We start from the raw sequence: 27152 nt of genomic DNA, 5'->3' as shown, positions 1-27152 counted from the left end.
GCTCAAGGCTAGTACTCTGCCACTTAAGCCACAGCGCCACTTCTGGCCATTTTTTATATATGTGGTGCTGAGGAATTGAACTCAGGGTTTCATGTATACAAGGCAAGCACTCTTGCCACTAGGCCATGTCCCCAACCCCCCACTTTTGCTCTTATTCAGAAAAGAGCAAGACTGAAATTCTAGCAGTCCAATAATTTGGATCTTTGCAAATTCAAAAGATAACTTTTCATATTTTATCTTAATTTTTTATTGTTATAAAGTTGATGTATTGAGGGGGTTACGGTTACATAAGTCAGATGGCTTATAACTCTAGAGAGGAGTTATGGGCTATTTTCATTGCTAAATCATGCTCTGGGGAAGTCTGCCATTTAGTATGTCATACGATAGGGCTATCTAGTTGTTAGGATGGACCTTGAACTCAAGAAAGTGCATGCATTTCAACAGCATGACATTCACAAATGAGAGAATGAGACTGAAAGGCCATTTTGTGCATTAAGGTTGTTCATTATTAGTGATTTTTGATGATATAAGTTTCCTTTTTTCTGACTAATTATAATTTTGTGGCCTTTTCCCTTTTTTAATTGACCAAACTTTAATGAAAAATAATAGTTTCATAGAAGCTTAGAATTTTTAGCTGCTACAAAGTATTTTACTCTCTTTTGATATAGTGTTATTTTACTGGAAAAATTAAGCTTCTTACAATACTTTATTCTTTTGGCACCAATAAATAGAAAGTTAATTGAATGTGAAATCATTTTTGTAAGCTCCACAAACACACGCATACACATACCTACCTGTCATCACCTTGCAAAATGTATTACTATATAGTTGTTGAGCTGCTATGGTGCTCACCTAATCTATTAACATTTATTTATTTATTTATTTATTTATTTTTGGCCAGTCCTGGGGCTTGGACTCAGGGCCTTAGCACTGTCCCTGGCTTCTTCTTGCTCAAGGCTAGCACTCTGCCACTTGAGCCACAGCGCCCCTTCTGGCCATTTTCTGTATATGTGGTGCTGGGGAATCGAACCTAGGGCCTCATGTATACGAGGCAAGCACTCTTGCCACTAGGCCATATCCCCAGCCCCTTAACATTTAATTTTATTGTTTATTTATTTATTTATTACATTTTTATTTTTTGCCCTTCCTGGAGCTTGAACTCAGGGCCTGGGTGCTGTCCCTGAATTTCTTTTGCTCAAGGCTAGCACTCTACCACTTGAGCCATAGCTTTTCTTCTGGCTATTTGGTAGTTTATTGGAGATAAGAGTTTCTTTTTTTTTTTTTTTTCCAGTCCAGGGGCTTGGACTCAGGGTCTGAACACTGTCCCTGGCTTCTTTTTGCTCAAGGCTAGCACTCTGCCACTTGAGCCACAGTGCCACCTCTGGCTGTTTTCTGTATATGTGGTGCTGGAGAATTGAACCCAGGGCTTCATGTATACAAGGCAAGCACTCTTGCCACTAGGCCATATCCCCAGCCCTGGAGATAAGAGTTTCACAGACTTTCCTGCCATGGCTGGTATTGAACTACAATCTTCAGATCTCAGCTTCCTGAGTAGCTAGGATTACAGGCGTGATCCACCAGTGCCCGGCTTACATTTATTATTATTTATTTTTATTTTTTGCCACTCCTGGGCTTGAAGTCAGGGCCCGGGCACCGTCCCTGGCTTCTTTTTCTTCAAGGCTAGTGCTCTACCACTTGAGCCACAGTGGCACTTCTGGCTTTTTCTGTTTATGTGGTACGGAGGAATCCAACCCAGGGCTTTATGCATGCTAGACAAGCACTCTACCATTAAGCCACATTCCCAGCCCTACATTTATTATTTTTTAAAGAAATGTACTCATTACCTGACTTACATTACTTTAACCCCTCTGTACATCATCTTTATAATAATGATTTAAGAAATGAAAAAGATGTATATATAGGAGTGGAAAACCAGTATATATCCTACAGATTTTCTTTTTTTTTTTTTTTTGCCAGTCCTGGGCCTTGGACTCAGGGCCTGAGCACTGTCCCTGGCTTCTCTTTGCTCAAGGCTAGCACTCTGCCACTTGAGTCACAGTGCCACTTCTGGCCATTTTCTGTATATGTGGTGCTGGGGAATCGAACCCAGGGCTTCAAGTATACAAGGCAAGCACTCTTGCCACTAGGCCATATCCCCAGACCCCAGATTTTCTTTTGAAAAAAAGTATCTCTTGAAAATGTTTAAGGTTTTCTATTGACTTTTACTCTGTTTACTTTTATTTGCCAAGTACAAAAGCAAAGGCATAAACTTAGAACCAAAATAAACCTGTTACCTCTCTGTGATCTGTGTTTAGAAATCTTTCATATGACCTTAACACTAAAATGGTAATTTTAGGGAAGGACCATCCATTTAATGAAGTTCAGTTTTCAGTGAAATGATCTATTTGTCTTGTCTGTATGTCTTCTCCCTTTTTTTCTTTTAAATCAACATCTTTTTCTCAATCAGCACCGTTTCCTCTCACTTTATATTCTCAGGGTCATAGATTACGGGGGGGGGGGGGCCGCTGGGGACAAGGTCTTGATTTTTTTTTTCCTTAAGTACTTAAAAATTGGGGGGAATTTTGAAGAATTGATTATGGACTACTTCATGAGGGTTCTGACTAATAAAGAGTTCATGGCTAGGCTTTGGCAGGAGAATAGAATAGATTTCCTTGATGACTATAATTCATTCAAGCAGGAAATTTCAGGCACTAAAAATAAAAATTTTACATCTGCTTAGATTATATTAGGGTCAGGAAAATGTTTTTGTCTTAGAAGTTAAGTTGAATGTGATACCAGGATTGGTTTTCCAATGGTGTTAGTAAACATGGGGTCAGATTGCTGAGACCTAATTTGTTAAAAAGTTAGGTTTTAGGCTAGTGCTGTGAACATTACTAATAAGTAGATTTAGATTATTAAAATGTGGGCCATTACCTTTTTTGTCCTAAGGTCATATGAAAGACTTCTATTTTTAAATATTTTCCCACATTTAAGATCAAATGTGCTTGAATCTTTTGTTCTCTCATACTTGTTTCTTAGGTGATAATGATTTCCTTTAAATAGGAAAGGTCTCTTTTAAAATCTAAGTGTTACCTTGTTACACTAACAAATCCTTGCTAAGACTAAAAAGAAAAGAAACAAGGAAAAGGAATTAATAGGATAAATTTGGTGTACATTGTACAAATTTGTGGAGATATTACAAAGAATTGCCTTTGTACAGTGATGTAGACTAATAAATTAAAAAACAAAGCTTTAGTGCTTTCATTGGTTTGGAAAGTTTGTGGAATACAAAAAGACAATATACAGCCATTTTCAGCTGCTCCTATTCTTTCCAGTGGCTTTCCATGAATGATGTCATTGTTAAATCGTGTTGCTTGTGCAATGTGGCCATTTTAATTCTTAGTTAAATAACAGGAGCACAAGCATTCCTAGTGTTTCAGAAAAGTTTAACCTTTGTTGTATTCTCATATCCCTTTTAACTGGTGGAGGGCCCAGGGGTAGGATCTTGTTATGTTGGCTAGGTTGAGCTATTCTCAAACTCCAAGGTTGACAAAGTTTAGCTTCCTGACTTCTCTCCTGAAAATCTGGGACTATAGGCTGTTCCACTGTGCCCAGCTTCTTTCCTTTTAATTCCGTTTTGTAAAAGCAGCAAGTAAATGAGCCACTGATAATCTAGTTTTGTTCACTTCTTTGTATTCCCTCCTTGGAAATGTTTTGAAATGTGAACTATCTGTAGATATCTGTAGAAAAGCTGTGGTGATGTACTCTTGTAAGCCCAGAAGTCTGGAGACTTGAGGCAGGAGGGCTTAGTTCCAGAACAACCTGGGCTACATAGTCATACTTTAAAAGCAACAAAATTGAAAATTAATACATAAAAAGGAAGCAAAGTGGATCTTGAATATGAGGCCAAAAAAAGAAAGTAAAAGAGAAAAGTTAGGGGAAGTGGCACTGTGGCTAAAGTAGTAGACTGCTAGTCTTTAGCTGAAAAGCTCAGGGACAGTGCCCAGGCTGAGAGTTCCAGCCCCATGAAGAAGGGAGGAATGTTGACGGGGGCGGGGGGGGGGTCACAACAAAAGGGAAAAGTTAGGGTTGGGAATTTGGCTTAGTGGTAGAGTGCTTGCCTAGCATACGTGAAGCCCTGGGTTCGATGCCTCAGTACCACCTAAACAGAAAGAGCCAGAAGTGGTACTGGCTCAAGCGGTAGTGTTAGCCTTGAAGAAAAGAAGCTCAGGGACAGTGCCTGGACCTTGAGTTCAAGCCCCAGGACTGCAAAAGAGAAAGAGAAAAGTTAATTCTGTGATGTTCTTTAGGTCAGTTATTTTTTGTTAATATGGATAATTAGTTGAGTTTTTCACTTCACTGTTAAACTAAAAGTAAACGTTCTTCTCTGTCTCTTTCTCTCTCCTTTCTGTCCTTTCTTTTGTTTCTTGCTTGCTTGCTTGCCTTTTTTGCTTTCTTTCTTTCTGCCAGTCCGTACTTGAACTCAGGGCCTGGGCACCATCCCTTAGCTTCTTTTGCTCAAGACAAACTGTCTACCACTTGAGCCACAGTGCTACTTCTGGCTTTTTCTGTTTATGTGGTACTGAGGAATCAAACCCAGGGCTCGATGCATGCTAGGCATGCACTCTACCACTAAGCCACATTCCCAGGCCAAACATGTTATTTTTCATAATTTTTTTTTACACTAGGGTTTGAACTTGGGGCCTTGTTGCTTGGTGGGCAAGCACTGGTGCCACCTTATTTTTCATATGTCTTACAGAAAGAATAACACAATAATGCTATCCTTTAGCATTTAACAAGAGGTATTAGGGCCTGGTGTGCTATAGGCTCAGGACTATAATCCTAGCTATTTAGGAGGCTGAGATCTGGGGAATCATGGTTAGAAGCCAGCCCTGGCAGAAAAGTATTTTGAGACTCCATCTTCAAAACAGCTAGCAAAAGCTACTCTGTAGGTATGGCTCAAGAGATAAGAGGGCCAGCTTATTAGCAAGCATGAGGCCCTGAGTTCAAACCCTGGTAGCAGAAAAAAAAAAAAAAAGAGTACTTGTTCTTTTATGATTATGCTGTTAATGTTGCACTCCATTTGAAGAATTGTTAGAAGACCCTTAGAAGATCCTGAAAAATGTTTCTGTTGAAAGTTTTTTGTTTGTTTGTTTGTTGTTTTTTTGGCCAGTCCTGGGGCTTGGACTCAGGGCCTGCGCACTGTCCCTGGCTTCTTTTTCCTCAAGGCTAGCACTCTGCCACTTGAGCCACAGCGCCGCTTCTGGCCGTTTTCTGTATATGTGGTGCTGGGGAATTGAACCCAGGGCCTCCTGTATACGAGGCAAGCACTCTTGCCATTAGGCCATATTCCCAGCCCTTGTAACTAATTTTCTGATTCACTTAAAAACTTTCAACAGAGGGGCTGGGGTCCAAGCCCAGGACTGGCAAAAAAGAAAAAAGAAAAAAAGAAAATTAGTTACAATCTGGGCTGTAAGTTGAATTTGTTCCTGTGCTTCAGTATTTTTTAGATTTAATGGTTTATGGGAATGGGGCTATATTACTTGCTTGACAAGTTTGGATCTGCATATCTATTTTTTTTGTGGATTTGCCTTCTCATTTGTGTATAAGGTAGTAGTTTATAAAACAACTGGGTTGAGGACTTAATACTTTTGTTTTTGGTGCTAGTAGTGGGGTTTAAATTCAGCGCCACTTCTGGCCATTTCTGTGTATATGTGGTGCTGGGGAATCGAACCCAGGGCCTCATGTATATGAGTCAGGCACTCTTGCCACTAGGCCATATCCCCAGCCCCTCTACAGAACATTTTATCTCCTTACTGTTCCTCAGTTTTCCATGTTATTCTGGAAATTCCTTCCAGAATCTTCCTTTTCCTACCTACATTTTTAATTCTCTTTTTTTCTGTCAGTCATGGGGCTTGAATTCAAGGCCTGGGCATGTACTTGAGCTCTTTTGCTCAAGGCTAGTACTCCACCACTTTGAGCCACAGTGCCACTTCTGTTTTTGAGTGGTTAATTGGAGATAAGAGTCTCACAGGGCTGGGGATTTGGCCTAGTGGCAAGAGTGTTTGCCTTGTGTACATGAAGCCCTGGGTTCAATTCCCCAGCACCACATATACAGAAAAGTCTCACAAAGACTTTTCTGCCTGGGCTGGCTTTGAACAGTAGTTCTCAGATCTCAGCCTCCTGAGTAGCTAGGATTACAGGCATGAGCCACCAGCTCCCAGCTTCTAATTGTTAAAAGTTTATTCAGGAGCAGGCCTTGAAGCTAAGGTTCAGATAGCTTGCCTAGCATGTGAGAAGTCATAGATAGATTTGATCCAAACAAACATAGCCAGGCTCATGCTACAATCCTAGCTATTCCTATTAAGGAGACTGAGATCTGAGAATCTCCATTTAAATTTGAAGCCAATTGGAGCAGGATAGTCCATGAGACTCTTCTCCAATTAACTTATCAAAAAAGCAGGAAGTGGACCTGTGACTCAAATGGTAGAGTACTACTAGTATTGAGCAAAAAAGCAGCTCACAGCTCAGGGACTGCACCCAGGCTTTAATTTGAAGCCCCAGGACTGGTACAAAACAAACAAAAAGCTTCCATCCCCCTCCAACCAAGCATCCCCATGTGGAGAATATAGTTTAACATATTCCCCTCCACCCCCTTCCCTCTCCTGCCTATTGTCATGCTAGGTATTGAAGCAAGGACTTCACACATGCCAAACATGCCTTCTTACCACTAGGATAATATCCCAACCTAGGATATTTGGGTATTTTTTTTCTTTCTTCCTTTTTAAAAAAAAAAATATTTTTTGTTGTTGTTGTGGTTTTTTGTGTTGTTGTGGTTTTTTTTTGTTTTGTTTTTGTGTGTGTGTGTGCCAGTACTGGGTCTTAAACTCAGAGCCTGGGTACTGTCCTTTGGCTTTTTCACTCAAGGCTGGCACTCTACAGCTTGAACCATAGCTCCACTTCTAGCTTTTCAATGGTTAATTTGAGATAAGTCTCCACAGACTTTGCCTGCAGGGGCTGCCTTTGAATCACAATCTTCAAGTCTCAGCCTCCTAAGTAGCCAAGATTACAGCAAGATTACAGGCCTGAGACACTAGAGCCTTGGCTCTAACCCATATATCTTTTATTTATTTATTTGTTTGTTTGTTTGTTTATTTATTTATTTATTTATTTGTATTGGGGTTTAAACTTAGGCAGGTACTCTAAAGCTTACAGCTGGGCCACACCTCCAGTCTTTTTGCACTGGTTATTTTTGAGATAGAATCTCACTTCCTGCCCATGCACACACCTGAACTGCAGTCCTAATTTTTACCTCCTGATGTAGCTGAGATGTCAGGCATACATTACCACATCCAACATTTTCTTTTCTTCTTTTTTTTTTTTCTGGCCAGTCCTGGGGCTTGACTCAGGGTCTGAGCACTGTCCCTGGCTTCCTTTTGCTCAAGGCTAGCACTCTGCCACTTGAGCCACAGCGCCACTTCTGGCCGTTTTCTGTATATGTGGTGCTGGGGAATCGAACCCAGGGCTTCATGTATACGAGGCGAGCACTCTTGCCACTAGGCCATATCCCCAGCCCTCCAACATTTTCTTTTGAGATGATACTTCACACTTTTCTGGGCTGTTCTGGAACTATGATCCTCTTCCCATTTTTATTCTCCCACATAGGTAGGATAACAGATAATACCAGTCTACCGGACTATTAGTTGAGAAGGGGTCTCACACCTGGACTGGCTTTGGAACCTCCATCCTCCCAGTTTCAGCCTCCTAAGTAGCTAAGATTACAAGCATGAGTCACCATTGGTTGGCTAGGATATTTCTTTCTTCCCTCCGTCCCTCCCTCCCTCCTTTCCTTCCTTTTGGTTGTGGAGCTTGAACCCTGGACCAGGGCGCTGTCCCTGTGCTCTTTTGCTCAAGGCTAGCTCTCTACCACTTTGAGCCACAGCATCACTTCTGGTCTGGTAGTTAACTGGAGATAAGAGTCTCACGGACTTGTCTGCCCTGTCTAGCTTTGCACTAGGATCCTCAGATCTCAACCTCCTGAGTAGCTAGGATTACAGGTAAGAGCCACCAGCACTGGCTAGGATATTTCTTTTAAAGGCCAACTAGTATGTATATACTTTTAGTGCTCATTTTACTTATTCAGTAGAATTGCTTCCACTTCTTGGCTATTGTGGACAATGCTGCTTTGAACTGGTAAATATCTCTTCATGATCCTGCTTTTTCTCTGTTGATCTATTGGAGAGTTGAAGAGAAAGGAATTGGAAGAATTATTCTGAGCAGAACATAATAGATCCACATTTGAAATGCTATAGGGAAAACCCTTGGTGCAGTTAATACACACACAATGAAAATGAGCTGGGCATTGATGGCTCACACCTATAAGCCTAGCTACTTAGAGGCTGAGATCTGAGGATTGTAGTTTAAAGCCATCCTGGGTAGAAAAGTCTGTAGTACTTCTTTATCTCCAGATCTTAAGCCTCAGAACTGATATAAGAGGGAGTAGGATAGTGGAGAGTGATAGAGGGGATAAAGATGGCTAGGATAGTTGGCATACATGTGAGGAAATATCAAGTACAAAGTCTTGAGTTCAACTCCTACGATGGGGCTGGTGGGTGGGGGAAGAGAAGATCCTTCTTTCAATTCTTTGGGATATGTATCTAGAATTAGCATTGCTAGATTGTATGGTAGTTCTGTTTTTTGTGGGTTTTTTTTTTTTTTTTTTTTGCCAGTCCTGGGGCTTGGACTCAGGGCCTGAGCACTGTCCCTGGCTTCTTTTCTCGCTCAAGGCTAGCACTCTGCCACTTGAGCCACAGCGCCACTTCTGGCCATTTTCTGTATATGTGGTGCTGGGGAATTGAACCTAGGGTGTCATGTGTACAAGGCAATCACTCTTGCCACTAGGCCATATCCCCAGCCCCAGTTTTTTTTTTTTGTTTTTTTTTTTTGGCCAGTTCTGGGCCTTGGACTCAGGGCCTGAGCACTGTCCCTGGCTTCTTCCCGCTCAAGGCTAGCACTCTGCCACTTGAGCCACAGCGCCGCTTCTGGCCGTTTTCTGTATATGTGGTGCTGGGGAATCGAACCTAGGGCCTCGTGTATCCGAGGCAGGCACTCTTGCCACTAGGCTATATCCCCAGCCCTCAGTTTTTTTTTTTTTAATGGATCCTTTTTATTTTTTGCCAGTCCTGGGGCTTGGACTCAGGGCCTGAGCACTGTCCTTGGCTTCCTTTTTCTCAAGGCTAGCACTCTGCCACTTGAGCCACAGCGCCACTTCTGACAGTTTTCCATATATGTGGTACTGGGGAATTGAACCCAGGGCTTCATGTGTACGAGGCAAGCTCCCTTTCCACTAGGCCATATTCCCAGCCCTGGTAGTTCTGTTTTTAGCATCTTAGAGTCTTATTTTTGTACACAATTTTTTTTTAATCTTTGCTATTACATCTTTTTTAAGTTTAATTTTATTGTCAAGGTGATGTACAGAGCGGTTGCAATTACATACTTAAAATAGTGAGTAGATTTTGCTATTAGCTCTTTTTTTTTTTTTTTTGCTAGTCCTGGGCCTTTGACTCAGAGCTTGAGCACTGTCCCTGGCTTCTTTTTGTTCAAGGTTAGCACTCTGCCACTTGAGCCACAGCGCCACTTCTGGCCATTTTCTATATATGTGGTGCTGGGGAATTGAACCCAGGGCTTCATGTATGGAAGGCAAGCACTCTTGCCACTAGGCTATATTCCCAGCCGCCTATTAGCTCTTATAAATATTTAGGTGCTGAGAGTGTGGCTTAGTGGTAGAGTGCTTGCCTAGCATGCTTGAAGCCCAGGGTTCGATTCCTCAGCACCACATAAACAAAAAGCCGGAAGTAGCACTGGCTCAAGTGGTAGAGTGCTAGCCTTGAGCAAAAAGAACCCAGCCAGGGACAGTGCTCAGGCCCTGAGTTCAAGCCCTAGGACTGGGGCACATGTGCTCGCTCTTCTCTCTCTCTCCCTCCTTCTCCTTCCTCCCCCCCTCCCCCTCTCTCCCTCTCTCTCTCTTTCTCTCTGTATATATGTATGTTTCTCCTGTGTTTTTAGTCAAAGGTACATCTTACGCATTTTTGTTGGTTTTTTTTTTTATAGAACCTGGAGTGTTATACATGTTCTTTGCCACTGAGCTACATTCCTAAGCTCCATTTTAAGTTTTCTTTATCTGTTTTTTTTTTTTTTTTTTTTTTTTGGCCAGTCCTGGGCCTTGAACTCAGGGCCTGAGCACTGTCCCTGGCTTCTTCCCGCTCAAGGCTAGCACTCTGCCACTTGAGCCACAGCGCCGCTTCTGGCCGTTTTCTGTATATGTGGTGCTGGGGAATCGAACCTAGGGCCTCGTGTATCCGAGGCAGGCACTCTTGCCACTAGGCTATATCCCCAGCCCCATCTTTATCTGTTTTTTAATTTTCTAATTTATTCACCTAATGACATTAGTACCTTGATAATCCAGCGATTTTACTTGATTAAATTTAGTCTGATTATAAAAGTAAGTTACTTAAAATGGAGGTGAGACTTGAAATGTAGACAAGGAATTGCTCAGAATTACACAACAAAAATCATAACATACAACATGTTTGAACATGCTTTTAAAGATAAGTCATTCTTAGGTAAGTTAAGTAAAACTTCCTGGCTTTTTCTTTTCTTTTGGTTTGTTTGTTTTCTAGTACTGGGAGTTGAACTCTGGGACTTGAGTCAGACCCACTAAAATACGTGTGTGTGTGTGTGTGTGTGTGGTGTGTGTGTGTGTGTGTGTGTGTGTGTGTGTGTGTGTGTGTGTGTGTTTTCTGCTTTGCCAGTCCTGGGTCTTCAGACTCATGGCCTGAGCACTGTCCCTGGCTTCTTTTTGCTCAAGGCTGGTACTCTACCTCTTGAGCCACTTTCAGCCTTTTCTGTCTTTGTGGTGCTGAGGAATCGAACCCAGGTCTTCCTGCATGTTAGGAAAGCACTCTACCCCTAAGCCACATTTTCAGCCCTGTTTTTGTTTTTTGATGGTGATAGAATTTGAACTCAGGGACTTGTGCTTGCTAAGTGGTTGGTGTACTGCTGAGCCATACTTTTCAGCTTTTTTCTTTTTTGTTGGTTGTGGGGCTTTGAACTCAGAGCTTGGGCACTGTCCCCGAACTCTTTTGCTCAAGGCTAGTGCTCTACCTCTTGAGCCAGTCTGCCAATTCAGTCTGTACCTATAGATTTATGATGGACAGTGTTTAAAGGAACATTGCCAAAGCAATGTTTTGATGGAGAGACATCTAAAGTACTTTTTTCTAATTTTTGTTCCAAGGTATAATTTTCATCACATCTTATATGTATTTTTTGGCAAGTATTATAAATTGAATTTTATTGACATTATTTTTTAAGTGCTTGCACAAAAGGGTTCCATTCAACATGCAAGTTTATGAGTATAATGCATCTGTCCCTGCCCCCATTCACTCTCATACTTTGTATTTTTCCTTGAATTTTCTTAAAGTTTGTGTCCCCGCCCCCCCCACCTTTTTTTCCTTTAAGCTTTTTATTTATTTTGGTGGCCATTTTGGGGCTTGGACTTAGGGAACTGGGTACTGGTCCCTGAACTTTTATGCTCAAGGCCAGCTCTCTACCACTTGAGTCATAGCTCCACCTCTGCTTTTTTGTAGTGATCTGGAGATTAAGAGTCTCACAGACTTTCCTGCTCAAGTGGCTGGCTTTGAACCTCAGTCCTCAGATCACAATCTCCTGAGTAATAGGATTATAAGCCTGGACCACAAGCTCCCTAGTTTTCAAGTTTTTTGTGTAAGAGGTAGTTTAGATTAAAACTTTGATCTACCACTTAGTTACAGTGACACCTGCTGGTAGAAACTTTGTCATCATTGTGTTTTTTTTTTTTTTTTTTTTTTTTTTTTTTTTTTTTTTTGCCTGTCCTGGGGCTTGGACTCAGGGCCTGAGCACTGTCCCTGGCTTCTTTTTCCTCAAGGCTAGCACTCTGCCACTTGAGCCACAGCGCCGCTTCTGGCTGTTTTCTTTATATGTGGTGCTGGGGAATTGAACCCAGGGCCTCATGTATAGGAGGCAAGCACTCTTGCCACTAGGCCATATCCCCAGCCCCCATTGTGTTTATTTCCTTGTATTTCAGGGGAAATTACCAGTTTTCTGAGCCAACTTTTTTTCTTTTCTTTTTTCTTTTTTTTGGGGGGGGGTGGGGTGCTGGTCCTAGGGCTTGAGCTGTCCCTTAGTTTTTGTGCTAGCATTCTACCATTTGTGACACAGCTCCACTTCTGGCCATTTTGATGATTAATTGGAAATAAGACTCTCAAGGACTTTTCTTACCTTGGCTGGCTTTGAACTGAGATACTCAGATTTCAGCCTCCTGTGGATTACAGGCATGAGCCACTGATACCTGGCTGAATATTCTTGCTTACTAGTAAAATTTAATGTTTTCCTTGTATTTTTTTCTTTGGTATGTTAAACCTGTTGATTTCATTAGCTTCTCTTTCTTCCTTTTTCTTTTTTTTGGGGGGGGGGGCTACTGGGATTTTTTAAATTTTTTTTGCCGGTCCTGGGCCTTGGACTCAGGGGCTGAGCACTGTCCCTGGCTTCTTTTTGCTCAAGGCTAGCACTCTGCCACTTGAGCCACAGCACCACTTCTGGCCATTTTCTGTATATGTGGTGCTGGGGAATTGAACCCAGGGCTTCATGTATAGGAGGCAAGCACTCTTGCCTCTAGGCCATATCCCCAGCCCTGACTACTGGGATTTGAACTCAGCCTCACACTTGCTTGGCTGGCTTTTTAAACCCTCCCCCCCCCCCCTTTTTGCCAGTCCTGGGGCTTGAATTCAGGGCCTGGGCACTGTCCCTGAGCTGCTAATCCAGGGCTTCATGCATGCTAGGCAAGCACTCTTATCGCTAAGCTACATTCCCAGCCCAGGGCCACATCTCTAACCTAGCTTTTTTGCAGGTTAGTTTTGGAGATGGTGTCTTGTGGACTTTTCTGTTTGTGTTGGTTTCACACCACATGTCCACAGATCTCAGCCTTTTGAAGTAACTAAGATTTCAGACGTTAGCAAGTGGCACCTAGCTTGTCTGGGCTTTGAAATAATTTTTTTTTTTTTTTTGGCCAGTCCTGGGGCTTGGACTCAGGGCCTGAGCACTGTCCCTGGCTTCTTTTTGCTCAAGGCTAGCACTCTGCCACTTGAGCCACAGCGCCACTTTTGGCCATTTTCTGTATATGTGGTGCTGGGAAATTGAACCCAGGGCCTCATGTATACGAGGCAAGCGCTCTTGCCACTAGGCCATATCCCCAGCCCTTGAAATAATTTTTAATTATAATTTTTTTTACAAAGTCGCTATTGTATCCTTATCTGACCTGGAACTGTATAATTCTTCTGAGTAATATTCTTGTGTGTATCTGTGTGTCTATGTCAGTCGTGGGGCCTGTCCTTGAGCTTTCCAGCTCAAGGATAGTGCTCTTCTACTTGAGCCACAGCACTACTTTCAGTTTTCGGGTGGTTAATTAGAGGTAAGAGTCTCATGGATTTTCCTGCCCAGACTGGCTTTGAACCTCGATTCTTACATCTCAGCTTCCTGAGTTGTTAGGATTATAGGCATGAGACACTGGCACTGGCTTCCCAGTCTTTTAAAATACGTTTCTTAGCTAGATACCTGTGGCTCATGCCTGTAGTCCTACCTATTCAGGAGGCTGAGATCTGATGATCAGCGTTCAGAGCCAGACCAGGTAGAAAAGGCTGTGAGACTTTTTTTTTTTTTTGGCAGAATAATGTTTTTTGTAACTAAAGAGTTTTAAGGAGATTCAATTTCATGTTAGGTTATGGGTACAGTGCTTCTTGGACAATGTCACCACTTCCTTCATTTTCTCCCTCCTGTCCCTACCTACAACCTACATGTCCATTTTTTTGCATAGTGTATTTCGAATACAGTGGCTGCATTTGCTCACCCTTTCTCCTGGCTGTGAAACTCCAGTTAACACAAAAAAAATTGGAAGTGGAACTGAGAATATGGCCTAGTGGTAGAGTGCTTGCCTTGTATATGTGAAGCCCTGGATTCGATTCCTGAGTACCACATATATAGAAAAAGCCAGAAGTGGTGCTGTGGCAAGCCAAGGACAGTGCTCAGGCCCTGAGTTCAAGCCCCAAGACTGGCAGAAAAAAAAAAATACTAAAACGTTGGAAGTGGAGCTTAGCTCAAGTGGTAGAGCTCCAGGCTTGAGTTTAAAAGCCAAGCAAGATCATGAGGCCCTGAGTTCAAACCCTAGTACCAACATAGACCAAAAGGGAAAAAAAAAAACACCAGGAAAAAAATCCCCTTTATCAGAATATTAAAAATTAAACTGCCTTTGGTTTTTCAAGATACTTTCAACATGGAAAGGAAAATCTTTATCTCATTGCTTACCCAGTGCCACTTTATTTATTTATTTATTTATTTATTTATTTATTTATTTATTTATTTATTTATTTATTTATTTTTGGCCAGTCCTGGGCCTTGGACTCAGGGCCTGAGCACTGTCCCTGGCTTCTTCCCGCTCAAGGCTAGCACTCTGCCACTTGAGCCACAGCGCCACTTCTGGCCGTTTTCTGTATATGTGGTGCTGGGGAATCGAACCTAGGGCCTCGTGTATCCGAGGCAGGCACTCTTGCCACTAGGCTATATCCCCAGCCCATTTATTTATTTTTTTGGCCAGTCCTTGGAGCTTAGATTCAGGCCCTGAGCACTGTCCCTGGCTTTTCTTTGCTCAAGGCTAGCGCTCTGCCACTTGAGCCACAGTGCCACTTCTGGCCATTTTCTATATATGTGGTGCTGGGGAATTTAACCTAGGGCTTCTTGTATACAAGGCAAGCACTCTTGCCACTAGGCCATATTCCCAGCCCCCCAGTGCCACATTTTAAGATTAAACTGTTAGGCCAGGTGCTGGTGGCTCATTGCCTTTAATCCTAGCTACTCAGGAGGCTAAGGATCCTCATTTGAAACCAGCCCATGCAGGAAACTATGAGACTCATAAGTCCAATAAACCACCAAAAAGCTGAAGATAGAGTTGTGACTCAAGTGGTAGAGCATCACCTTTGAGCAGAAAAGCTTAGGGGCAGCATAAGAGTTGTGAGGGGGGAGGGGTAGACCAAACCCCAGCGCTTTTTAAAAAATAATTAATTAATTAAATTTTATTTTTGTGGTCTTGGGGCTTGAACTCTGGGTCTAGGTACTGTCCTAAGCTCCTTTTGTTCAATGCTAACATTCTGCCACTTGAACCACAGTGCCAATGTAAGCCTTTCTTTGATTAACTGGAGATAAAAGTCTCAGGTATTTTCCTGACTTGGCTGGCTTTGAACCACCATCCTCATATCTCAGTCTTGTGAGAAGCTAGGATTACATCGTAAGCCACCAGCACCCAGCATATCCCTCATCTTAATTAAAAATTTTTTTTTTCAAAGAGTACCTCACTGGGATAGCCTTCGATTCTCAGTCAGTCCTCTTGCCTCAGCCTCCCGAGTGCCAGATTACAGATATTTGTTACTATTCCTGGATTATTTTTTAAAATTTAATTTTATTGTCAAGGTGATATACAGAGGGGTTACAGTTACATACATAAGGTAGTGAGTACATTTTTATCATTTTTCTCCCACTTTCCCTCACCTCTAGTATTCCTGAATTATTTTATTAGTTTTATTATATGGAGGGGAGCTAGGGATTAAAATTTGAGTCTGGCTTGTACTATGCATCACTATATTACATTTCTTCTTTACTTCCTTCGACTCTCCATTCTTCCTTCCCTCTCTCCTTCTCTTCCTTCTTTCTTTCCTGAAATGGTACTTTGAATGTGAGTTGACACAGTTACCTCCTTTAGTTATTCTGTTCTCCCCACTTCACACCTTGATCCTTTTCTTCTTAATTTCAGGTGATCATGGCGCTCAGCTTGGCCTCCCTGGGGCTGGTGGAGATGGACTACATGATGACACAGCAGGTGGAGAAGAAGGAGAGAACAGCCCAGATCCCCAACCCCAAGCTGGTCGGAGGACCCGTCGGGAAGCATGCACCTGTCCTTACTGTAAAGACAGTGAAGGACGGTAAGTTTTGACCCATTTGACTCTTCAATTTTGTATTTAATATTTTGGCAGTACTAGGGTTTGAACTCAGGACTTCATGTTTTCTGGGCAGGCATTCTCCCACTGAGTCATACCTTCATCACTTTTTTCTTCAGTTTATTTTTCAGCTAGGATCTCAGATTCACATTTTTTTCCCGGGCTGGCCTCAGTCTATGTTTGTCCTACCTCTGTTTTTCACATAACTGGAATTAGAGAGTGCCCTGGGTGTTTTTGTTTGTTTTATTTTTTGATAATACTGGGGTTTGAACTGAGGGCTTATAGTTTTGAAGGAACTTCCGATGTCTATCAAGGTGTGATTCAATTTCTGTTTTTGTTTTTCTTTGCTAATATGTGCTGTTAGTAAGAAGGCTAGATGGTGGTAGGGGTATGGACCTGTAATTATAGGTACTTAGAGTTCTGCAGGATTGTGGTTCAAGTGTAAGACCCTATCTGAAAAACAAAAGCATTTCTAGTGTAAGACCCCTAGGCCCTAGCCTCCCCCCTCCAAAAAAAGAAAAAAAAAAAATCTCTCTTGGGAATCTGCCCCAATACCTGCTGAGAGATCACACGTGAAATAAACTGGTTTGACTAAGATATTGCAGAGCTGATTCTTTAGAGTAACTTGGGATCATCTTCTGCATAGGAAAACAAACAGAAAAATTGGTGGGTCTTGGTCCTTTCTGTACTTTTTTTAAAATGTTGGTCACAGGACTTGAACTCAGAGCCTGGGCAATGTCCCCAAGCTCTTTTCCTCAAGGCTAGTGCTCTACCACTTTTAGCCACAGTGCCACTTCTGATTTTCTGGTGGTTAATTGGAGATAAGTCTCATGGGCTTTTCTGTTCAGCTGGCTTTGAACTATGATTCTCAGATCTCAGCTTCCTAAGTAGGATTACAGATCTGAGCCACCAGCATCCAGCCTTTTTGTACTTTTTTGTTTTATTTATTTCCATTTTTCTAATCCCTCCCATCTTCTTCCCTCTCCTTCAAAACAGGGTCTTATTATATTACCTAAGCTGGCCTCAAACTGCTGAATTTAAGCAGTCCTCTTGATTCTACTTCCTGAGTAGCTGGGACTACAAGCATGTATCATCACATGCCTGTAGTCTCGCTGTTGCCATCTTTTTTTTTTTTTGGAGGCAGGGGAGGTTGGTCGTAGGTAGGGTTGAACTCTCAAGGTTAGTGTTCTACCATTTGAGCCATAGCACCACTTCTGGTTTTCTGTTGGTTTATTGGAGATAAGAGTCTCATGGGGGCCTGGGAATATGGCCTAGTGGTAAAGTGCTCGCTTCGTACACATGAAGCCCTGGGTTTGATTCCTCAGCACCACATATATAGAAAAAGCCGGAAGTGGCGCTGTGGCTCAAGTGGCAGAGTGCTAGCCTTGAGCAAAAAGAAGCCAGGACAGTGCTCAGGCCCTGAGTTCAAGCCCCAGGACTGGCAACAAAAACAAAACCAAACAAAAAAGAGTCTCATGACCTTTACTGCCCAGGCTGACTTTGAACATGGATCCTCAGATCTCAGCCTTCTGAATAGCTAGGATTATAGGTGTGAGCCACCAGCACCTGGCTGTTACCTTCTTATATATATTTTTATCCAGCTCATCTTCCTTTTCCTCAAGTCACTGATATTGCCTCACCTCTTCAACTTTTATTCTTTGCTATTTGGTTCTTCACCTCTAATCCAAGTTATAATTCTATAACTTGCCCTCTCTACCAAGTACTTAAATGGGCAGCCTTTTTGCTCATTAAGTCCCTAGCCAAAAATATCACTAGATCATAGTATTTCCGATGGAAAATGCTTGGATTGAAACTTTTGGAAAAATGCAACAACAACAACAAAAAGCCTCCAAACTTCGTCACCATAAGAGTTGCGTCTGAAAACACAACCTAGCCAGGCACCAGTGTCTCATGCCTGTAATCCTAGCTACTCAGGAGGTTGAGATCTAAGTTTTGTGGTTCAAAGGCAGCCAAGGCAGGAAAGTCATAAGACTCTATCAATCCAATAAACTACTCAGAAAAAGCCTAAAGTGGCACTGTGGCTCAAGTGGTAGAGCACTAGCTTTGAGCAAAAGAAGTTTAGGGATAGAGCCTAGGCCCTGAGTTCAAGCCCCAGAACCCTGCGTGTGCGCACACACACATACACATTTAAGTTATGTATAGAAAGAAATCCTTCAACTTGAGTTTGGGCAATTAACTAGAATCACTTCAGATGCAGTGGCTCAGTCCTACAATTCTAGCTACTTGGGAGGTGGCAATTGGGGGTATCAGTGTTTGAGGCTAGCCTGTTCAAAAACAAGCTCAGAGGACCCCACCTTAGCTGATTGCTAGGTACAATGGCATGAATGGAGAAAGACATGGAGAAACACAAGTGAAGAAAGTGAAGTGTATTGAAACCAAGCCCAAGCATAAAGTGAGACCCTCTATTGTAAAATAGGAGCCTGATATTATAGTTTAAGGGGTAGAGTGTCTTTCCAATCATGAGGACCTATATTCAATTTTGAGTGACCACTAAAAAGTAAAAATAAGATTGGTGTCAGTGGCTTGCACTTGTAATTCTAGCTACTTGGAAGGCTAAGATCTGAGGATCTGGATTTGAAGTCAGCTCAGGCAGGAAAGTCTGAGTCTTGTCTCCAATTAACTGCCAAAAAGCTGGGAGCTGTAGCTCAAGTGGTAAAGTACTAGCCTTGAGTACAAAAGCTCAGGGACAGGGCCCAGGTTCTGAGTTCAAGACCCAGGACCTGCACAAAAATAAGTAAAATAAATGAATTAAAAGTTTGTGTTAGGGCTGGGGATATGGCCTAGTGTCAAGAGAGCTTGCCTCGTATACATGAGGCCCTGGGTTCAATTCCCCAGCACCACATATACAGAAAAAGGCCAGAAGTGGTGCTGTGGCTCAAGTGGCAGAGTGCTAGCCTTGAGCAAAAGGAAGCCAGGGACAGTGCTCAGGCCCTGAGTCCAAGCCCCAGGACTGGCCAAAAAAAAAAAAAAAAAAAAAAAGTTTGTGTTAGTTTTGGATAGATTGTGTAATTGCTGCTGATTCCTTGTGGCTTGTTAATTTCTGTCCTAATATGCTGATAAATCATTGTTTTCTTACTTTCAGGAGCTCTGGGGATCCTGGCAAAAAGAAACAGCACATTTGCCACATCCAAGGCTGTGGCAAAGTATATGGCAAGACTTCACACCTACGGGCACACTTGCGCTGGCATACAGGAGAGAGGCCATTCATGTGTACCTGGTCATACTGTGGGAAACGCTTTACACGTTCAGATGAGCTACAAAGACACAAACGAACACACACAGGTGAGCTAGTCTAGGGAAGAGAGAAATGATCATAAACCAGAATGAAAAGAGAAGATGTGCCTGTGAACTACCTAAAATTTCAGAAGTGGTTCATGTATGAGAATGAATAATATGTCCGTCATAAATGGAATTGGAGTTAATTTGGAAATTTTGAAGGAAGGAGCTTCAATGAAGTTTTAAAGAGAGATACTGGTCTAATTGTTGTTCTTAGTCTTTGCTTCTCTGCTTGCTAATTTCTGTCTTTGCTACTGAATACTTGTTATCCTTTATCTGTTTTTCTTCTCCCCAAAAGGGTAAAGATAATTGCCATATGCTTTTGATCTTTTTTTTTTTGTCTTGAGACTGGGACTCAAACTTGGTGTCTGATGCTTTACTTGTTGGCTGGCACTCTGTCAGCTGAGCCACACCCCATCCCCAATGCTCTTGTTTACCACCATCTAAGACTGGCCTTACGTTCTACATAGTTGTAGTTTGAAGGTGATGAATTGGTCTAGGTATTACCAGTTCCTTACATGTCAGCTTCTTAACATTTTTCTCTTCCTTTATTTAGGTGAGAAGAAATTCGCCTGTCCTGAGTGTCCTAAGCGCTTCATGAGGAGTGATCACCTGTCAAAGCATATCAAGACTCATCAGAATAAGAAGGGAGGCCCAGGTGTAGCCCTGAGTGTGGGCACTTTGCCCCTGGACAGTGGGGCAGGCTCAGAAGGCAGTGGCACTGCCACTCCTTCAGCCCTTATTGCCACCAATATGGTAGCCATGGAGGCCATCTGTCCAGAGGGTATTGCCCGACTTGCCAACAGTGGTATCAACGTTATGCAGGTGGCGGATCTGCAGTCTATTAATATCAGTGGCAATGGATTCTGAGATTAGACATCCGCATCCGGGGCCAGGGACACATGGGCCAATACCCATCAATCCCTGGATGCAAGATAGCATGGGTCCAAAAGACATGTGGGAGAGAGAGCCATGAGGCATTAAAATGCATGATGGGAAGAATTGGGGAAGGGATACAAGAGAAGAGATGGGGGTCCTAGTACCCACATAAATCATCAGTGCCTCCTTGAAAGTGGGAAACATTACTGAAAATTCTGTTGGTGCCACCCTTTGATGAGCATTTGTTTGATCCCAGTTTCTTCTTATACTTCTTACCCCAGCCTCCCCTTCCTGCGTTTCCCCTTCTCAGCTCTCTCATGATGGATTCCCCCCCTTTCCTAAAGCCATCATGCCTTGATAAATATATATGATCACTGAAATACTTTTTAACAAAAACAGATTCTATATTATATATATATAAATATATAAAGATATATAGAAATGCATTCACAGGGGTTGGCTGGGAGGAGGAAGGAGACCATTTTGTGACCAAAATACCTTGGTCATTTTATATATATCCTTATTTCCCTATGGCTGAGCCTTGTTGTGACACATCAAGCTTTTCTGTAGATGTTGTCTTGGCTTTCCACCAGAACGAGCATTCATATGCTCTGCTTTTAGTTTATATATACATACATAATGTGTTTTCTTTCTTAATTTTGTCTTTTTATTTGGGGATCAGCTTCTTGCACTTCCTTTCCTGACTCAACCCCTTCTGTCTCCCCTTCTCTCACCTGATCACTTTGTGTTTTGGTTTTGATAGTGATCTCTGGACTAGGCACTTCTGTCAATCTTTTAAGGCCTTAGCCTCAGTAGCAGAAATCTTGAAGCCCTGAAGCCCAGTATGATGCTTGAGGTAGCTGTGAAAGGACTGTTCAAATTACTACTGACGCAGGCACCTTTGTGCTGGAGAGTCAAAAAAAAAAAAAAATCTCCCTTCATTAACTGCTCTAAGCATCAGGAATCAGAAGTTTTTCTGTGGAATTGCATAAAAGTCTGTTTGAAGGAAATAGCCTGAGATTAGTTTGTATAAACTATCAAAGAAAAAGGTCATGTAATAGGCAAAGACTTTCAGCAAGGGAAGAGATGTGTTCAGAAGAGGAAGTGACACGTAATAGTTGGGTTGGGTTTGGAATTAGAACGTTTGGACTTTAGTACCATTGTTTTCCAAGGAAACTAAGCATTGACATATGGGCTTCTGAGTTCACATTTTGAAAGAAGGTATACTCCCTCTTTTGAACATCTCTGATAGTTTCTTTCCCAGTATGTTTAGGAGTTTCAGCCAGTAAGTTTGGTCTGGGTTTTCATTCTGAAGAACTTGAGGGCATATGCCAGTGGCAAGACAGTGGTTCTGATTTTTCACCCCTTAACTCTTCCTCTTACATACTCGGATAGATCCTAAAGGAAAAGGAAGCACAGGATCATGGGATTGATAGCCCAGAACAACAACGAAAAATCTTGTCTTACCACTGGTTTATCAGAAAGATTAGGAAAAATCATCCTGCTTTTTTTCCCCATGGCCTGATTCCAGAAGATACTGACCTAGAAATTATAGCGGCAGGGAATTCAGTGTATTTGGCACTGAGAATTAAACTCAACCAGAATTGTCCTCAAGGACCAGCCATTAAAGCATTGTCTCTCTTGACCTTGTGGTATCTTGTCAGAGAGCTTTTCACTGTGAGGAAGTATGGAAATGGCTGTGTGTATGTGTGTAATCTAGGTTGGGGATAGGTTTTCTGTTAGTCCATATTAAGAGACCTGCAATAAAAAAAATTACCCTGATCTGATAGAGAAAGTGAAGTATTTGTGTATGAATGTGTGTGTGAATGTATGTTCGTACCTGTATATATCTACATACAGATGAGAAATTATATTTGAAATTGTTGGAAAATAAATCAAATTCAGATCAAAATGCCTTTCAGGCCCATTACCTAGAAACGTATCTTTTAAAAACTTGGGTATATTATTGAGGTCATTTCTCTGCTTATCCTAAGTCAGTTACAATTATGAGTAGGGGGATATTCTATTGCACTTTCTAAAGAAGAAACTATTTTTGTGCTTGAACATGAAGCCAACAACCAGATCTATAGCAGAGTCCTTACTCTTATGTCTTTTTTATCTTGATTACAAATAGATAATGCTGTGATTCTACTATACATTTTTATAAAATCCATCTAAATTAGATTTGGGTAAATTTGTATTGTTAACCTGAAATATAATAGCTGTTAGTACTATAAACAATAGTTTATTCCATTTGATCCTTTTTCTGTAGATTTAATTCTGTTATCAATGCTTGGAAACTTTTGTAAGTAACTTTCCCCAGATAACATTATTAATACTGAAGTAAATGTCATCTATACCCGGCCACCATCACACCCTTTATTCCCACTCAAAGCCTTTCTTCTAACTGAATGGCAGAACTCAGACTCTTGTTTTATGTCTGTAATCATGTACTTCAGCATCTTTTGGAAAAGGGGGCTGGATAACTCACTGGAGTGTTCAGTATTTTGCAAGTGTATTTCAAAGAATAGAATCTTTTCCATTATGAAATTATTAGATGTTTAGGTAGATAAAGCTGAGGGCTACAAGCTTTTTAGATAATTATTTGGTGGTGCTTCTCTCTTGGGTGAAAAGCTGCTGATTTACCCTCAACACCCTCTTCATTAACATCATAAGTGAGTTTAGACCTTATTTTCACTTATTTCCTTTTCAGCAAGGATGCTCCAGATGCAATATCTTGTTTGGCCCCTAAAATGGGAGGCAAGCTCTTGCCACTAGGCCATATCCCCAGCCCCCTGGCCCCTAAAATGGAAGCAGCTTCTGCTTCTGTCTTCCAGCAGTAGTGGGCCCTTCAGTCTTTTCCATAGGGACTTAATCAGTGACATTCCTTGACTCATTGCTGAAAATCTCCTTTCTCTGAACTTAATTTCCCTGAAATTAATGTATCTGACAGGCATATTGACTGAAATTTTTTCATGAGTGTTTAAATGACCAAACATTACAGGGTGGGGAATAATCAGAGACATAGTAATATTCTTCATTCCCTTGTCCTTTCAGGTTTCCCATTCACATTCACTTGCATATTATTTGACTATCGCACTTTTTACCCAGAGAAATAACAACCCACACCATCTTCCTTTCAGGGACCTCCTAGCTGGCAATCTGTGGGTGCTATACAGAATGCAATTTGATGGATATTTCTTAGCCTGGTTTTAGAATAAATAGAACTTTTGATCCCAAAAAGTATAGACTGAAGTATAGGGTGAAGATTATGATTGTGGAGGGTTAGAGACAAAAGCTGTAAATTACTATGGCTGATTTATTTCTTCTATATACATATATATATTTTTTTGCTTTTGTATATTCCCACATAGGGAACTAAGCATTGTATTTTTTTAACAAATCTGAGAAAGCACTATGACTGTAGGTGTTTGACTTTCAGAATATATTTTGTATTGTTAATACCTTCACATTGTATGAATACTGGAAGCTGCAGATCTTTGCTAGGACGCAATAAATGTATATACTTTTTAAGGGGTTCTTTTTGGGGGTGCTAATCAGGCCCCTGTTATGCTTTGTGGGATTTCTGGTGCTACATGATTAAAGTTTTCATTCAATTGTAAGTACCCTGATGCTTTGGACCTTGGGATCAGATCAGAAGATCTTTTGTAGATCAAGTACCAAGGAAATGGGGACAATTAGCTGCCTCAGAGTACGGGGCCCCTTTGCCTAGCTCTCTTTCCCTCTAGACAAAAGCTGGGTAGCCTCAGGTTGGGAGGAGAAATGTGAAATCTCATAGTTTAATCTTCCCTTAGAAGAGAGCCAGTAACTTGTACAAGGATGAAAGGTGGTAGCAGTAGCTTTGGGAAAGAGGAGGATATGGCACTTCTCCAACCCCGGAAAACATTGCTTTTGAAAACTGCTGATAAAATATGGGCAGGTTATTACTTTAGTTTGGGAGACCGTTCTCTTTGGTGCCTCTCTTGGCTCTTTTCCGGGGGTACAGACCTCTTCTAGGAGGATGAGAGTCCAGCTTTGAGGCTGACCTGTTTCTTTTCTTTGTCTGCTTCCTTAAATGCCATCCCCCAAGAAGACATTAAACAGCCTTAAGCTTAAATTCCTACTCCCTCTTCCAGACTTGGCTCACTTGCCTTAGACTGAAGATTGGAAAAGAAAAAGAAGAGGAGTCCTTGGCTTCATTCCTTCCTTAACTTCTTTTCCACTCTGACTTTCCTAAGCCCAAAGAGATTTCCCCACAACATAAGAGAGGAATGATATATATTTTCTTCCTATTTGCCCCTTCCTCATCAATTAGCCCAACCTTCGTCCTTGTCTTGGTTAAGGGAGTAGGACAGTGATTGTTCTTCAACTTCCTTAAGTCCCAGTGCAGTATCCAAAAAAGAGCCCAACAAATAGGATTAGGCTGGGTTTGTAAGTAATTAGAATTTTATATCCTCTGGGTATCAGAGGATATTGCCTTCAGGAATCACAACTGTGCCTTCTCTACAGGGGCAGGGACCCTATCTACTCAGCTATTCTAGTAACTCCTCTTGAACAATGTGGACAAGAGCAGCTCTTCATATTTCTGGTCATCCTTTTTCTCCCAGTGACATCCCATAACCCTTATCTAGAGTCTAGAACCTAAAGACTGGGAAAAATAAGCTGAGCTGGACCTGAGGACACATATCAATGGCAGCTGCTCCAGGGCCTTGCTCCCCCTGCCCCAGTCCGTCGTCCTCATTGGACTCAGGAGTAATGCTCCAATCTCTGGTGCCTAGAACAAGTCTTTCTTAACACTGGCAGTAACCAGTCTCCATACCACTGTTGCCTTTAAGCCTAATAATCTCATACTGTGCTTGTTGATTCCAAACCAGTTATCACCAGGGCCGTATGGGTAAATACTATTTAGATGCTATCTCATCTTCCTCTTTTTCCCCTCCACGCGTGCGTGCGTGCGTGCGTGCGTGCGTGCGTGTGTGTGTGTGTGTGTGTGTTGCTAATCTCTTGTCTTTCAGTTTATTCCTGCTCCTTTTGTATCTTCCTTTCTTGTCTCCTTCCTTTTGTCTCTGGGTATTTGGGGGCTCTTTTCTCTCTCTCTCTCTCTCTCTCTCTTTTTTGCCTTTGTACAAAGATTAGTTTCAATGTAGTCTGTAGCTCCTTTGTAAACCAATTAAAAAGTTTTTTTTTAATAAAATGCCGTCTCTGGTGTATTGAGAGGGTTGGGAAAGGGGTGCGTATGATTGATTATAACTTCATATACTGAACCCTACAAAAATTTACATTCATATGTTAAGCAGTATAATTAGCCTACACTCTAGGCCCAGTAAAATTTCATGATCAGACCAGTGTGTCAGGATTATAGAAATGTGAAGGACTAAGGGCCGGGTGTAGCTCAATGATAGAACCACTTGCCTATCATGTATAAGGCTCTGAATTTCATTCTGCAACACTCCCAACAAAAAAGGCTGAGGAATAGAGGGAACCCCAACCATTTCCTTTATTCTTTTAGGAGGCAGTGCCATTTTTTTCCCTAGAAAACATTTATTTTGTATACATTTTTACGAAAGGGTTCACTGCAACATTTCCATATATGCATTTAGTGTACGTTCACCAGCACATTCATCCCCTTTATTATTTTTATTTTATCTCTCTCCCTCTAAATGGTTCTAACTTTTTTGGATTTTTTGCAGGGAAGCAATATTAGGGTTTGAACTCATGGCCTGTGCTAAGCTACGTAGGAGTCAGTGTTTTAACTGTGTAGCCCAGGCTAGCTTTGAACACAGTCCTGCCTCCTTATCCTGAGTGCTGGGATTACAGGTTTATACCTGTCTGTCCCTAGTCAACATTTTTCTTGTTGGGCTTGAAGTCAGGACCTGGGTGCTGTTCCTGAGCTTTTTTGCACAAAGCAATCTACCACTGAGCCACAGTGCCACTTCTGGTTTTCTGGTGGTTAATTAGAGATGAGTCTCAAGGGACTTTTCCTGTTTGGGCTGGCTTTGAACTACAATACTCAGATCTCAGCCTCCTGAGTAGCTAGGATTACAGGTGTGAGCCACCAGTGCCCAGCTTCAACATTTTAAAATAAGCTTTAGTTGTGAAATAACTTTTTCCTTTTTGGGAAGATGACAATTTTAAATCTGCAAAGACAGTATAAAGAGGGTTTTGGTTTTTTTTCTTTTTTTTTTTTTTGCCAGTCCTGGGGCTTGAACTAGCTTTTTCTGTTTATGTAGTACTGAGGAGTTGAACCCAGGGCTTCATGCATGGTAGGAAAGCACTCTACTACTAGTAAGCCACATTCCCAGCCCTTTTTTTTTAAGTCCTGAGGCTTGAACTGGGGGCCTGAGAACTGTCCCTGCCTTCTTTTTGCTCAAGGCTAGCACTCTTGTCACTCAGTTGAGCCACAGTGCCACTACTGGCCTTTTCTTTTTTGCCCATCCTGGGCTGGACTCATGGCCTGAGCACTATCCCTGGCTTCTTTTTGCTCAAAGTTATCACTCTGCCACTTGAGCCACAGCGCCACTTCTGGCCATTTTCTATATATGTGGTGCTGGGGAGTCAAACCCAGGGCTTCATGTATATGAGGCAAGCACTCTACCACTAGGCCATATTCCCAGCCCTACTTCTGGCCTTTTCTATATATGTGGTGCTGAGGATTCGAACCCACGGCTTCATGTATATAAGGCAAGCACTCTACCACTAGGCCATATTCCCAGCCCCCATTGTTGTTTTTTTAATCTAACCCCTACCCAGTTTTTCCCATCCTTAGCATATTACTGCAGTACATTCATTGTCAAAAGCAAGAAGCTGATATTGTTACATTTTATTAGCTAATCTCCAGACTCTGGATTTTACCACTTTCTAATTGATGTCATCTTTCTGTTCCAGGATCCATTCTAGAAT

General features: G+C 41.9%; 1 protein-coding gene across 2 annotated transcripts in view; it reads left to right on the top strand.

Annotated features, from left to right (window-relative positions):
• Positions 1-20764, top strand: part of Sp1 (Sp1 transcription factor) — a 28107-nt gene extending 7343 nt beyond the window's left edge. The window contains exons 4-6 of one of the 2 annotated variants that reach the window (XM_048363406.1): positions 15893-16061; positions 19180-19379; positions 19930-20764. In XM_048363406.1, the coding sequence (XP_048219363.1) occupies positions 15893-16061; positions 19180-19379; positions 19930-20243 (683 nt within the window). In that variant the 3' untranslated portion in view covers positions 20244-20764. The remainder of the gene's footprint in view (positions 1-15892; positions 16062-19179; positions 19380-19929) is intronic. The other variant, XM_048363413.1, reaches the window with a different exon arrangement.
• Positions 20765-27152: the final 6388 nt, after the last annotated feature.

The sequence above is a fragment of the Perognathus longimembris genome, chromosome 1, assembly GCF_023159225.1.
Source record: "Perognathus longimembris pacificus isolate PPM17 chromosome 1, ASM2315922v1, whole genome shotgun sequence".
In the NCBI taxonomy this organism is placed as follows: Eukaryota; Metazoa; Chordata; class Mammalia; order Rodentia; family Heteromyidae; genus Perognathus; species Perognathus longimembris.
The sequence above is the reverse complement of the archived record's forward strand: the minus strand, read 5'-3'. Positions and strand labels throughout refer to the sequence as shown.